Here is a 13,867-nt window from a genome sequence, read left to right as displayed (position 1 = left end):
TGTCCCCGAAGCCTCAAGGGAAAGCTCGCTCTCTCCTTGTCACAACAGCATGCCTCTGTAAGACCTGCAGAGCGTGGACCTTCACATTCCCACTCAGGAAAGGCGACATCCCAAATCACTCACGAGAAGCGGTCTTGATGCAAATAGCATGAGGATTTTTTATTCCAAGTGCACTGGGGTCCACAGTCATATACCACACAGGGGTAGAGGACTGAGGACCTCGAGGGCAGAAATGAGATAGCTTTTATAGGGTTTACATCAAAGCTAAGAAGGCCAGTTTCAAAGCTAGCCTGTTATTTTCACTAAGCCTAAAAGCAAGGTCATGGGATAGTTCAAAACTTGGAATGGTTAGTAAGGTTTCCTAAGTTACAGAGATTTAGCACACCTGCAAGGTTAGGGTTTTTTCTTTCTTAAGAACCATCGGGCTCAGTAGCCTTGTCCTTGAGCAGCTGGGAGACTGTACTTTCCAGTCAGGGAGTTATCTATATCTATTGGCTCTTGTTTTCTCTTTCTCTTTTTGCTGTGAGTCCCATCTTTTAGTTATTTCCTTTGTGGACAGGATGACCCATAACAGTTCCCAGACTGTTGTTATGGATAACAACATTCTTCAGAAACTAGGTGATTAATAATAATAATAATAATAATAATAATAATAATAATAATAATAATATCCAGAGACCAGTCATCGTGATCAAGCTATTTCATGTGTTAGCTTTGCATGCAGCTAGGGTGATTTTTAAATACATGCGGATGGACTTTTTCTAAATTTCTAACTTTTAGTGGTCATTAGAGAGTTAGGCTATATTTTCATCCTTTCACTCCACCAGGATTGCTGCCAAGGTCCTCCCTGCAGTTTGCCTGGAGTGGGGGTGGGAGGCTTCCTACCTGATCACACACTTGAATCTGTCTCTGGCACAGGCTGGATTACCTGTCTACGCTCTCATCCCTCCAGGGGGAAAAATGCATTATCAAGTGGCACCCCTGATTTTTGAAGTGGTACTCTGTGTCCAAGTCATGAGATGAGAGCCAGCAGGTGGCAGGAGTAGCATTTGTTCTAGCTCATCCCTTTGTTGTAGCCATCTTGTACCAGTGGCATATCCCATGTGTTGAGAAGTGATAGGACTCTCCAATAAACTCATATTTTTGTTGTGCATTGCCATAACTAATGAATATTTGATACCAGTAATACACGTAAGAAAGGACCCCCCCCAACTCCACAGACCCCAAATCAGAGTTCTATGACTAGGTTATCTTTGGGGTCTCCTCTGTTCAGTTCTTTGGAATAACTACCTTTTGACCACCTCACTCCTGACCAAGTGTCCAGCCGGTTACGAGACACACACCCTGCTGTGTGGTAGGCAGGCATCAGAAGATGGTTGGTGTCAGTCTTCCCCATGGACAGTCAGGTGTCTCGGGCTCAGGGCAGCCTCTTGCAGTAACTATACCATGTGTTAGGAGGTAGGGGCACTCTCTAGTGTCTCTTTGAGAACAGGAATCATGTGATTTACTTAAAGTTAGTACCATTCATCAGCTGACTGTTAGAGAATGGATGGCTGAAGCTAGTGGCCTTTCCATCTGCAGAGCCCTTAGTATATCCCCTCCCCCATTTCTTTTTACTGTTTTTATTTTAGTTTTCAGCCTTTGATATTAACATTACTATTTAAATCTGTGAACTGTTACCTTCATGTTCTAAAATTTAATCACTTGTTTTTTGTTTTTCTTTTTTAGTTAAAGATGACTCAAATCATACCATAGGAGTGGAATTTGGCTCAAAAATAATAAATGTTGGTGGTAAATACGTAAAGTTACAGATATGGGACACAGCCGGACAGGAGCGATTCAGGTAGCTCTCCTAATTTACCAAGAATACTTGAACTTGGGCTCAAACTATTTAGCTGGAGTCCCTCATGGTGTGTGGTCTCAAACCAACATGTACACTGATTTCAAAAGCTCCAGCTCAGCCTGGAAGCTCTCACTGCTAACAGAGTACCAACTGGACCCCAGATACCAAAACAAACAAGAGAGAACACTAGGTAACTAGAATCTCAGAAGCGGCAACTCAGTCTGGAGGCTAAGATGCTGAGTACTCTGCAGTGGTTTGGGTTTCAGTCTGTCTTTCCTTTGGTGTTTTGAGGCAGGGCCTGGCTGAGCAGTCTAGGTAAACCTCAAGCCCATGACCTTTTTGGGTCACACTCCTGAGTATCAAGATGGCCATAGTATACTTTTAAGTTAAAACGAAGACAGTGCAACAGGACTAAGTGAGGAATTTAACATAGTACAGTTCTATAAAGAATTTTTAGACATCCATTGTAGGTTTTGACTCCTTTACACTAACTGGAGCATGCTGTGGCAGCTACTATGACTCCTGCAGGGCACTCTTGCACAACTGACTCCAAGTCTCTGCTAATTAGATTGTGTAGTTAGCATCTTGTAACAGTGAATGCAAGACAGTGTGTGAACATGTCTTGCATTTCAGTCATGCTTTCTGTATAGTACACCACATCATAGAGTCAAGATTCAGTGTGGGATAAGCCACACCCCACAAGATGGCTCAGTAGCTAAAGGCTGGGAAAGCCTGACCATCTGAATGCCATCCCCAGAACCTATGCAAATTTGGAAGTAAAGAACTGATTTCATAGAGTTGTCTGACTTCTACATACATGCACCGCTCCAATATGATACACATAGTAATAAAATTAAAAGAAAAAAAGCTAGCTAGAGAGAAGTTGGCATTGCAGAAGATAAAATGTATTGCTGAAAAACAGGTTACTGAGAATGTGAAGTGGACAAAAGGCCAGTTCTCATAGAGCAAGGAGTAAAGAAGGGTATTCCATGAGACAGTGTAAATGTGGGGCACTGGCAGGAATCTAGGCTGCTCCCATCTCAGGCTTTTCCTAGGAAGAAGGGAGGGAACCACACAGGGCACTTGGAGGTGGCAGACAGCAATGTGAGGGTGTCCTGGAGCGGGGTGCCCACATAGAGCTAGGACATTTGGGTCACATGCAGACACCTGAACCTCCCGTGCCTTCTAAGGACCTGCTCAGTAGAGCTGTTCCTGTATTGGAGAGACCATCCTGCTTGTCCTGGCCCTATGTTGTGGTTTTTATGGGGAGAAGTAAAGGGCCTTGATTGTTAGAAGCCTTGTCATTCCTTCAGGTCTGTGACAAGAAGCTACTACAGAGGTGCAGCAGGGGCACTCCTTGTCTACGACATCACCAGGTAAAGTCCACTCCCTACCACAGAGGCCAGTTGGTGTCCTGCATCCCTGTGTTGGTGAGATGTGTGCTTCACTTTGGATAGGAGCATGGCTACACCCAGCAAACCTCTGGGCCCTTTCCTGGGGATTCGTAGAGGTCTTTAGTGTTTGTGAGATGTTGGAGCTAAAACAAGCCTCTGCCTCATTGTTCTTCATACTTTGTGGGACATATTCCTTGAGGTCTGCAGCGTTCTGTGAATTCTCAGAAGTGAATCAAGATGCAGACTCAGGCTCGGATCACCTGGGTTCAAATCCCAGCTCCAGCCAGTGGCTTTGTGATCTCTACAGGCCTAGACCTCCCTGTTTTGGTCTTGGTTTCTCATCTGTAAGATGAGGGTAATATACTTGGACCATAAGAAAACGATGGGGCAGTGAGTTTAAGTCTAATGAAATACTTGTTACAGTTACTAGCTGCATGTAACAACTCAGTTTCACTCCTGGGTTGTTCTGGCTAATGACCACAGGATTAGCCAATGTAGGCTGCAGCACAATCCTGTCCTTGAGCATATCTGATCAATGCACTGACCTCAGAGTTTGCAGCATTGCCCTAGAAACAAAGAATCCAGAAGGTTCTACTAAGGGGCCCTTCCTGAGAGAAACCTGACCCAGGAGAAAACAGTGCATGGTTGTCTTTCTCTAATGAGATGGGGTGACACTCCTGACTCCACCCTCTTTATCCCCCCAGTGCCATGAGAGGCTTAACCTACCAGGGTGTGATATCACTTGGGCCAGTCCTTAAATGTGAGAGCTAGTCTGCAGGTCTGAGTAGGTCCTGGTTAGACAAAGCCTGGAAGCCCTGCATGTTCCCAAGGCTCAGCTCTTAGCAGATCCTTGCAAAGTCATTGTGGTGGATTCCTGTGGGTCAAAGTGCCCACAAATCTACAGGTGACATGTTGCAAAACAGCCTCGTATTTTGCACATGCTCAGGGCTCAGGTGCATTTGTGAAGTGAATGAAGAGTTCCCTTTCCCTTTGAACCCTGAGTGTCTGACTCATGGCTTTTGCTGTAACAACAGCTAAACATAGCCCATGCATCTGATGTATCACTAGGCATTTGGGTTCCCAAGTCACCTCTGAGGTGCCCTTGCCCTTGCTGAAATGTTGACAAGCAGTGTGCATGGTGAGGATGACTGGAAAGAGTTGCTAGTTTTATAAAATACATGTATTATTTCCACAATCTTATGTTACACAGCCGAGAAACCTACAATGCGCTTACTAATTGGTTAACAGATGCCAGAATGCTGGCGAGTCAGAACATTGTCATCATCCTCTGTGGGAACAAGAAGGACCTGGATGCTGACCGGGAAGTCACCTTCCTTGAAGCCTCCAGATTCGCACAAGAGAATGGCAAGTGACTGTTTCCTCTTATAGTTTCTCACAGTGTGGGTTTGGGCACAGTGACATTTCTTTGGGTTTAAAACATTTAGTGGAGCCAGGTGGTGGTGGCACACACCTTTAATCCCAGCACTTGGGAGGCAGAGGCAGGCAGATCTCTGTGAGTTCCAGGCCAGCCTGGCCTACAGAGTGAGTTCTAGGACAGCCAGGACTGTTTCAGAGAGAAACCCTGTCTCAAAAAAAAAAAAAAAAAAAAGTAATTGGATGGATAAATGAATACATACATACATACATAAAATAAAACATCTGGTGGAGTTTTGAGGTTAAATTATCAATTATCTTATGAAATTGTGCAGTCTCCACTATTCAGTATAGTGAACTCAGCTAGTTCAGTATAGCTCAGCATGTCTCATTCTGCTGACAACAGCCAATGTGCTAAGAAAAGCAAGGTATTTACCTTCCATAAGGACTTTTAGGTGTGGGATATTAGCTATCTTGGGGTGACACTTTTTTTTTTTATGTATCTTGAAATATAGTTGGTAAAGTAGTCATCCCATATAGAAAGGAAACAAAAGAAACACTCAGCTGGCTTCATTTTCTTACATTAAGTCATTTGTTTAATGGCAACAAATTTCTTTGTTTGATCTTTTTTTTTTCTTTTTTTTGGAGACAGACTCTGTGTAGTCCTGGCTGTCCTGGAGCTCACTAAGTAGACCATGCTAGATAGCAAGTTTATTAATGTTAAAACTGCATTGCAAATTTAGCCATTGTTTATAGAGATAACAGTATTATTAACATTCAGGAAGAGCCTTAATTCTGAGAGCCAGCTGAGACTGGTACATCCTTGTGTCCACATTTGGTTGGACTCAAGGACAGAAAATTGTTTTCCCCATTTGATGGGCTTTTACTAAGAAATAAACATGAATCAGGCATGGAATTTGGGGCCTGTAATCTTTGTATTAAGGAGGCAGAGGCAGACGGATTACTGAAAGCTTGAAGCAAGCCAGGACCCTATAGTGAAACTCTGTTTCAAAAAGAGGGTTGGAAGGTAGGAAGAAAAAGAAAGTAAATGCAGTACAGACTATGTACAGGGAATGATGTTTAGAGCAGTGGTTCTCAACCTTCCCAATGCTGCAACCTTTTAATACAGTTCCTCAGGTTGTGGTGACCCCCCAACTATAAGATGATTTTCATTGCTACTTCAAAACTGTAATTTTGCTACTGTTAAATGTAATGTAAATATGTTTTCCAGTGGTCTTGGGCGACCCCTATAAAGGGTTATTTGATCCCCCCCAAGGTGTCGTCGACTCACAGATTGAGAACCACTGTTTTAGAGCTATTTAGAAAGCAGGAATTGTTTATTATGCCAAGGAAAGTCCTCTAGTAGTACAGAACAGAGGCCAGCATCTGTGATGCAGCTAACAGCACAGAGCAGGCTTTCCCCTGGATTAGCCCCTGTTCTGGGGATAAAAGAGCATGACTTCGAGTGGGACTTCAGGGCTCGAGAGTTGGCTCAGTAGTTAAGAACACTTGTTCTTGCAAAGGGCCTAGATTCAGTTGCCAGCTCACTACCACCTTTGGCATCAGGTTCACACACATGTGGTACACAGACACACAGGCAGACAAAACACCCATACAAAACAATAAAAGTAAATCAAGTGAGACTTCTACCCAACTCCCCAATTAAAAATGTTGATTAGTAGAGGAGAACAAAATTAGTAAAAAATTCCCTAGGATACCCAGCCGCACACATTTTCCAATTGAATACAAATTAAAAGCCCGGGTGGGGATGGCTTTTCTTGGACAGCAGGATTGTATCTGGCTTGGATGGGCATGGGCCCTGCTAGTGTGTAGTGCAATGCAATGATTCATAGGCTGTGTTTGCATTCATGCTGACTTGCAGATCTACTTGGAGAAGGAAACTGAAGCTTTAAGTCACAATTTTAGCCAACCATTTTTAGCCACCATTCATAGTAGTCATTGACACAGTTCTCAGTGTCACACTGAGAATCTTGTCAGTTCAGGGGCTAGGGCATGATAGTGGTCATTCTTCAATGGACTTCAATTACTTAAATTATATTGACATTCCCGGATGTGATGATAGCTGTTAATTCCAGCACTCAGGAGACAGAAGAGGTAAGAGGATCAAGAGTTCAAAACCAAGTACATAAAACCTTATTTCAAAAAAATCAGACAACAAAAGTATATGTGTATTAACTTTATGTTTATAGGAATAGAACATTTAGGTACTGGATTGAGCCTGTCACTATATGAGAAGGCTGAGCAGGCTGTTAGTTGAAAGTCACTGCCATTGGGCCAGCAAGTTGACTCAGAGGACAAAGGCACTTACCTCCAAGCCTGAGGACCGAGTTCCATCCCTGTGACCCACATAATGGAAGGAGAGAACCAACTCCTACCAACTGTTCTCTGACCACCACACGTGCACCAGAGCACACACTCCCTCCAAAATGAATGAGTAAATGTAATGATAAAAAATTTAAGTGGGCGGTGGTGGGGCAGCGCACACCTTTAATCCCAGCACTGGGGAGGCAGAGGCATGAGGATCTCTGTAAATTCAAGGTCAGTCTGGTCTATAGAGTGAGTTTCAGGACAGGCTTCAAAGCTAAAGAGAAAACCTGTCTTGAAAAACCCAAAAGTAATAATAATAATCTAAAGCTCACTATCTTCTAAATGTGGCTCCCTGTCTTCTTTAATATCATTTTTAGAGCTGATGTTCCTGGAAACGAGTGCACTGACTGGTGAGAACGTTGAAGAGGCTTTCATGCAGTGTGCAAGGAAAATACTTAACAAAATTGAATCAGGTAACATTCTTCCCTGGCCTCATCTGTGGGTTTTGCCCTGTAGCTCAACAGTGCCCCCTGCTGGCTGTTATGAGTAAGGCTGTAGTAAAGCATCCCTAAATAGCATGCCTGACAGAAACAAGCTCCCAGAGGAGAGTCGCCAGTCAGGGGCAGGTGTTTAGAGAGTGGCATCAAGATTGGGTTATTATAGACTAATAAGTGAACATTGCTACTAATTTTTAACTCATTTAGTTTTGTATGTGTAGTACTGTCACATAGTTCTACTCAACATACAAAATTCAGGCTCGGGTGTCTCAGAGGTACAGAGCACCCAGGTCTTAGTGACAGCCTGTGTCTCAACAAGTAGAGAGCACATAGGTTGAGCTTTGGCCTCCATATGCTACATACCTGCACACATGTATTACACACATACATTTTTAAAATAAGACATTTCTCCCCCGGCCAGGTGTGGTGGCACACACCCTTAATCCCAACATCAGGCAGGGGCAGGTAAATCTATAAATTCAAGGACAGCATGATCTACATAATAAGTAATAGGCCAGCCAAGGCTACATAGTGAGGCCCTGTTTCAAAAACCAAAGTAAATAAAAAATAAAAATATTTTTAGTGGGTATATTTTTGCTCTTCACAATGAAGATACAAATGCTGAGACAATATACTTTGCCCTTTTCCACTTACCATGTTTGGGGAGCACGGACTCACTGCCATTTTCTTGGTCCTTAGGTGAGCTGGACCCAGAGAGAATGGGTTCTGGCATCCAGTATGGAGACGCTGCCCTGAGACAGCTACGGTCTCCACGGCGCACACAGGCCCCAAATGCACAGGAATGTGGCTGTTAGGCACGCCAGTAACACAGGTGGGTGCTGGAGGCCCTGCATGCTGGAGGGTTGGGGACCAGGAGAGGAGGTCTATACTTTTAAAATAGCTCTCTTCCATTTACCACAGTGGACTTTTTCTGTCAGGGAAGTTGAAGCAGGAGCTCACTACATCATAGTCCAGGTGGGCCTACCACCTTATGACAATCCTCCTGCTTCAGCCTCCCAACTACTGGGATTACAAGTGTATGCCATCATGCTCAGCTCACCATGGCATTATCTAGCAGTGTAAGCCAGTGTTAATCCAAAGGTGAAACTGTCCTGTCTGTTGGGCCGTGAGCTGTTTTGCATTTACAACCACACAAGTATCTAATCACACTTAACATTTCTCAGGTTCAGTGGTGGTTTCTGGAGCACAGTTGCTGGAGCCTGAAGAGTCTGAAGTTTTTACTACCATCTTTTCTACTCTGAACAGAAGTAGATCTTCATGGGGAAAACAGTGCACACTGGCCGACAGGGCTCAGCAGCCATACTGCAAACTAACTCAGTGGACAATACCTTCAGATGCCACATGTATGCAAAGATCCCCGCCCCACACCTGCCCCTTCATGTTCCGTTAAATCAAGCTTGTGCTGCACATAGCCTGGCACAGTCCTACAGCACAGAGCCAGTGTGACATGGTAGAATCCTGCACTCAATGAAGCTTTTTTTTTTTTTTCCAACTCACAGGAAATGCAGTTTGTGAATGTGAGCGTGCTTTTCTCATTGTGTTGGTTACACATATGACTCAGTATCAAAGGACTCTGGTGTTCACAGCCAGTACATTTCTTATTTAATCCCTCTTATCCTTTTTACACTGTTTCTGTGATCCACACCTGAAATGTTAAATCTACAGGATGCACTAACATCTGGAAATAAAGTGGAACCGAGTTCCTCGTGCACAATACACTGTCCTACTCTGTGGACTCTAAGACTCTTAACTGAGGTCAGTGCAAGAGCCACTGTGGGTCCAGGTCAACCTGCCCATCCTACTCGGCCTCCACATCGCCCTCGACCTCCACTGTCTGCTGTCTGTCTCCCTGCTAGAAGACCCATTAAAAGAGCATCACTGTCTCTTCTTCCACATCTTATATTATTTTGTAGTCATTTCCAGGAAACTCACTACCTCTAGCAAAAGATACTACATATTAAGAAATCTTGGGCTCAGTAGCAAAGTGTTTCACTCTGCATGTACAAGGCTGAGTTTGATCCCAGAAAGCATCTGGTGGCACACATCTATAATCCCAGCACTCAGTAGACTGAGACAGCAAGAGGCTGTCATGACCTCAAGACCATCTTGAGCTAAAGAGACTGGAGTGAGTACAGGGTAGAAATGGGTCACACAAAATTTCTTTGTAGCTTTTCTTGAATATGTAAATGCCTTTTACTGTATACAATTATCAAGTTGACCTGGTTTTTGTTTGGGACAGGATCTCACTCTGTAGCCCTGGAACTTGCTATGTAGACCAGGATGATCTCAAATTCAAAGAGATCCATCTGCCTCTGCCTTAAGAGTTCTGAGATTAAAGATGTGGGCCTCAACACCTAGCAAAGCCTGTTTTCCTAACAAGCAGTGTTCCTGAACACTACCTTTCTTATGCAAATTTTAATATGATCAAACCTCATTTCTCTTCTATTTAAAATGTTTTCAAAATTTGAGACTTTCTCTTTGGCAGTTTATGACCAAATCTTCTGTCACTAATTTCTAGTTTAACTCTAGCACAGTCATAAGCATACAATGCATAATCTTTTTTTTTTTTTTTTTTTTGACTGCCAACATCTGTTTATACAACAGGATTGGTATCTTGGTAATGTTCTGTGTTCCTGGAAGAGTTTGCATGACTGTGGCAGAGGGGAGCTGGAGTCTGACTGTTGATGCTTGCTTATCACCAGGCTTCCCCACATCATGGCTGATTCTCCTCTATTATCTCTGGTGCTCATGGGATGTGAAAGTTTCCAGCTCTTATTCTGAACTTGTCAGTCCCATCAGATTCCCTATCTGTAGCTGACTCATACAACCCTGGGCCTGTCCACACAGCCTTTGCCCAGTCCCAATACAGCCGCTGGCCACAGGATGTCTTCACTTACCTGTATCACTCTGTGGGCATGATGCTCACACATTTGCAGTCATGTGGGTCCTGGGACTTCTCAGCCATCTTCACAGCACTGTTGACATGGAAACACCAAGAAGGCACTGTATACATTGATATGTTTGGCATCTTTTGCATTTTTAAATGCTTTTCAACTTCCCTAAACCTGCTTTTTTAGGTTAAACACTTAGTATTCTCTCATTATAAAATTTAGTCTTTTCAGACTCCCCCCCCTACAATAAAGTCTCACTCTAGCCCAAGCTTGCCCCATACTCGTGGCAATTTTGCCTCAGCCTCCCTCATACTGGGACTACAGTGTGTGCTAACATGCCCAGCTCTGGATACAGAATTCCCAGGTGACATTTTCCTCTCACTCTAATGATCCACTTCCTCTGGCCTCCATGATCTCTATGAAGAACATGCCATCATTCAAACTGCCACACAGGTGGGTTTTCTTTGAGCACTTCATGGCATCTTAGTTCTGGGCAGTTTGAGGACAGTGTGAGACACAGGGTGTCCCTACGTAGCCTGATGTGTCTGAAGATGTTCTTGCCCCAGCCTCCCCAGTGCTGGGATTGCAAGTGCTCAATGCATCCCTTTGGATTTATCCTGCACAGAGTTTATTCATCTTGACTCTTTTAGCTTTTATCTTCCATCAGATTGGGAGTTCCCAGCCATTGTTCATTCCCATCTTTTAAAGCCTTCGTTGTTTGTCTTTCCCATCTTCCATGACACAGGGCCCTGTGAAACTGCTCTTTCTTCATCTTTTCTCCTGTTATTCAGACTGGTGGTTCTCCATCTCCATTCAGCCATTGAGTCGATCCAGTTTTTTGAGACAGTCTTGCTCTGTAACCATGACTGACTGAAACTCCGTGTGGCTCAGGATGACTTCAAACTTGCAACAATTCTTCTGCCTCTGCCTCCCCAATTCTGGAATTAAGATTATACACATTTGCCCATTCATTTCTCTTTGCCATCCTCATTCATATTCTAATCTGTGAGAGTGTTTTGATTGCTCATTAGAGCTACTTCAGTGTTTATATCATCAGTATCTGCCATCTTCCCCCTCTCCCCCCAGCCTCCCAGTTCGGGTGCTAAGTGGCGTGGCCTTGTCACTGGACTGTGGCTGTCATATTTAGCCTTGTGGAGTTGACAGTGTTTGAACCTGCCTTCTGTCAATATGATCCCAATTCAGCATCAATTCCTAAAGCCCTGGCTGTGCTATTTGGACCTGTGACCCAGAGGCCCCTGCTGGTTCAGTTCCCTTTGGTTTACTACTTAGGACCAGTGTAAACCAAGCAAGCAGTGGCCCTGCCCACCCAGCCTATGTTGTTTCAGCACCCTGAAGTGAATGTGGTGCTCAAAATAAGCTTGGAACAATGATGGAAACGTTCCTAAATACAATTTTGTTACTATTTAAGAAATCCAGAATGCTGAGGGCTGACAACTCCAACTTCCATCCTGTGGGCCATCCCCCAGCTCCCACTGCCTGAGTTCCCCCATTAAAGGTCCATAACGTTAAAAATGCCCAGAGATGACCAACAACTGCTTCTTGTGGAGATTTTTTTAAATCTTCAGGTAATTTCAGTTATTTAAAAAGCTCTTGTGAATAAAAGAACTCCCCTAGATCTCCAGATTTTCATACAAGAAGAGGTACTAAGGATGGTTCATAGATGACTGCATGCCCATGTCACTTTCCATGATGCTGACTTTGACTTAAGCCTGGCTGTAGAGCAGTTGGTCCTCACGTGGTCATATTTGAGATGCTCTGCAGGGATGTCCCAGGTACCGAACAACCACCTCATATGGTGATTATGTCTGATATAATTGTGCCTTGAACAAGCCTAGATAAGGGTAAGAGAGAAGACCTTCATAAAGACATACAAATGATGGGTGGACCAGCATATAGACCTTAATATGCCACTAACTCACCTCCTTGTAGAAGTTGGTAGCAAAAAAATATGTAGTTGCTGCCAATTTAAAGCCTACCTATATAACTCACCTAACACGCATGAAGCCCTTGGCTTGTACCTCCCAAGAACCACATTAACTAGGTGTGGGGATATACCTGTAATCCCAGCAGTTGAGTGATAGAGACAAGAAGAGCAGAAAGTTTGAGGTCATCTTTGGCTATCAGTTCCAAAGGCAAACTGAGCTACAAGAAACCCTGTCTTTAAAAAGAAGAAAAATAACCAGGCATGGTAGCAGATGCACTTGGGAGGCAGAGGTAGTTAGATCTACATAGAAAGTTCCAGGATAGTCAGGGCTACATAGAGAAACTCACTTCAAATTCAGACACAGGTATTCTGAAATGACCAGGCCATGTTTAAAGGGTTGCATTTATACTGGCCACAGAGCACACAGCAAAGACCTTACCTGGGCCATGCAACAGCAGAATTTGCCACAGCATAGCATTAGTTTACCCATGAAGTAGACCATACAGCTATGCTGTTTTTCCTGAGCAGTGACTTACCTGGAAAGCAAGCCTCACCTTCCACCTGAGCTGGGCTTCTCCCACGCTTCTCCAATACTACTTCTGTGGCCTAAGTGTCAAGGAGTCTCATTCCATTTACAAAGTTTTTTGAAGGCATTTTTGACTTGAAAGTTGTCCAGAATTTGCTTTGGTTGCTGCTTTGTTTCTTGCCATGTGGGGACCCCAGTGCCTCCTACATGCCAGATAAACACCCTATCACCGAGCTACATTCCCAGCATGGTGGATTCTTTTGGAAATGAATAACGGCCCCTCTGCTCGCTCTCTTTTCTTGCAATTCAGTCCACTTACCATGACCTGAGCAAACACACCTTTGAATTAGCAGCCAACCTTCAATGAAACACAACTATGAAGATGTTGCATAGGAACTGACAGGAGTATGTGCTACCATGCTGGGAGCAGGTGAGACCGCCTACAATGCCTTCAATTAACTTGAAAATGTATAAACATGTTAGGAATTCCATGGAGGTAGAGCAGATGAGCAGACACATAACCAATGCCAAGTATTCAGATAGCTTCTAAACATACAGTTTAAGAATACATTTCTATTTTCTTCTCATTCTTGTCACTCCAGCAGAACTTCAATATTATTAATTCTAAGGTAAAAGTAGCACAAAAAAAGCAAAAACACTTATGGAAAAAAAATTTTAATTAAGACCTTAAAATCAAAAATTTTTAAAAGACAGTGTATCATTTATTTTAAATATGACTGTATTCTCAAACATTTTCAGACGTTCCCAGCATGGAAGCTAATTTTATAAATGATCTCACTGCCTTGCAGCTTGTCCCCTCTTAGCTCCTAGGATAGGAAAAAGTTGTTGATAAGATCAATTTGGTAAAAACTTCATAGGCTCAAAATATAATCACCATCTTTTTAATAGGAAAGAAATTGAAGCCTAAACACTAGGGACTCAGGTGTGTGTGGAGTCGGTATGTGAACATAAAATATTCTCCACAGTCCTGATCAGTTGTGCTCTGTGTAAAAAGGTGACTAAGACCCCAGCATGGCTTCTCAGCACA

At 43.5% G+C, this 13,867-nt stretch overlaps 1 protein-coding gene across 1 annotated transcript in view; it reads left to right on the top strand.

Annotated features, from left to right (window-relative positions):
• Rab4a (RAB4A, member RAS oncogene family) overlaps window positions 1-9,142 on the top strand; it is a 29,553-nt gene extending 20,411 nt beyond the window's left edge. Inside the window, exons 3-8 of the mRNA XM_051201436.1 lie at window positions 1,729-1,843; window positions 3,157-3,219; window positions 4,448-4,602; window positions 7,317-7,412; window positions 8,136-8,268; window positions 8,621-9,142. Coding sequence (XP_051057393.1) covers window positions 1,729-1,843; window positions 3,157-3,219; window positions 4,448-4,602; window positions 7,317-7,412; window positions 8,136-8,251 — 545 coding nt within the window. The 3' untranslated portion in view covers window positions 8,252-8,268; window positions 8,621-9,142. The remainder of the gene's footprint in view (window positions 1-1,728; window positions 1,844-3,156; window positions 3,220-4,447; window positions 4,603-7,316; window positions 7,413-8,135; window positions 8,269-8,620) is intronic.
• The last annotated feature ends 4,725 nt before the right edge of the window (window positions 9,143-13,867 follow it).

This window comes from Phodopus roborovskii, unplaced genomic scaffold (assembly GCF_943737965.1).
Source record: "Phodopus roborovskii unplaced genomic scaffold, PHOROB, whole genome shotgun sequence".
NCBI classification, from domain to species: Eukaryota; Metazoa; Chordata; class Mammalia; order Rodentia; family Cricetidae; genus Phodopus; species Phodopus roborovskii.
Note: the sequence above shows the minus strand (reverse complement) of the source record. Positions and strands in the feature narration are given on the sequence as shown.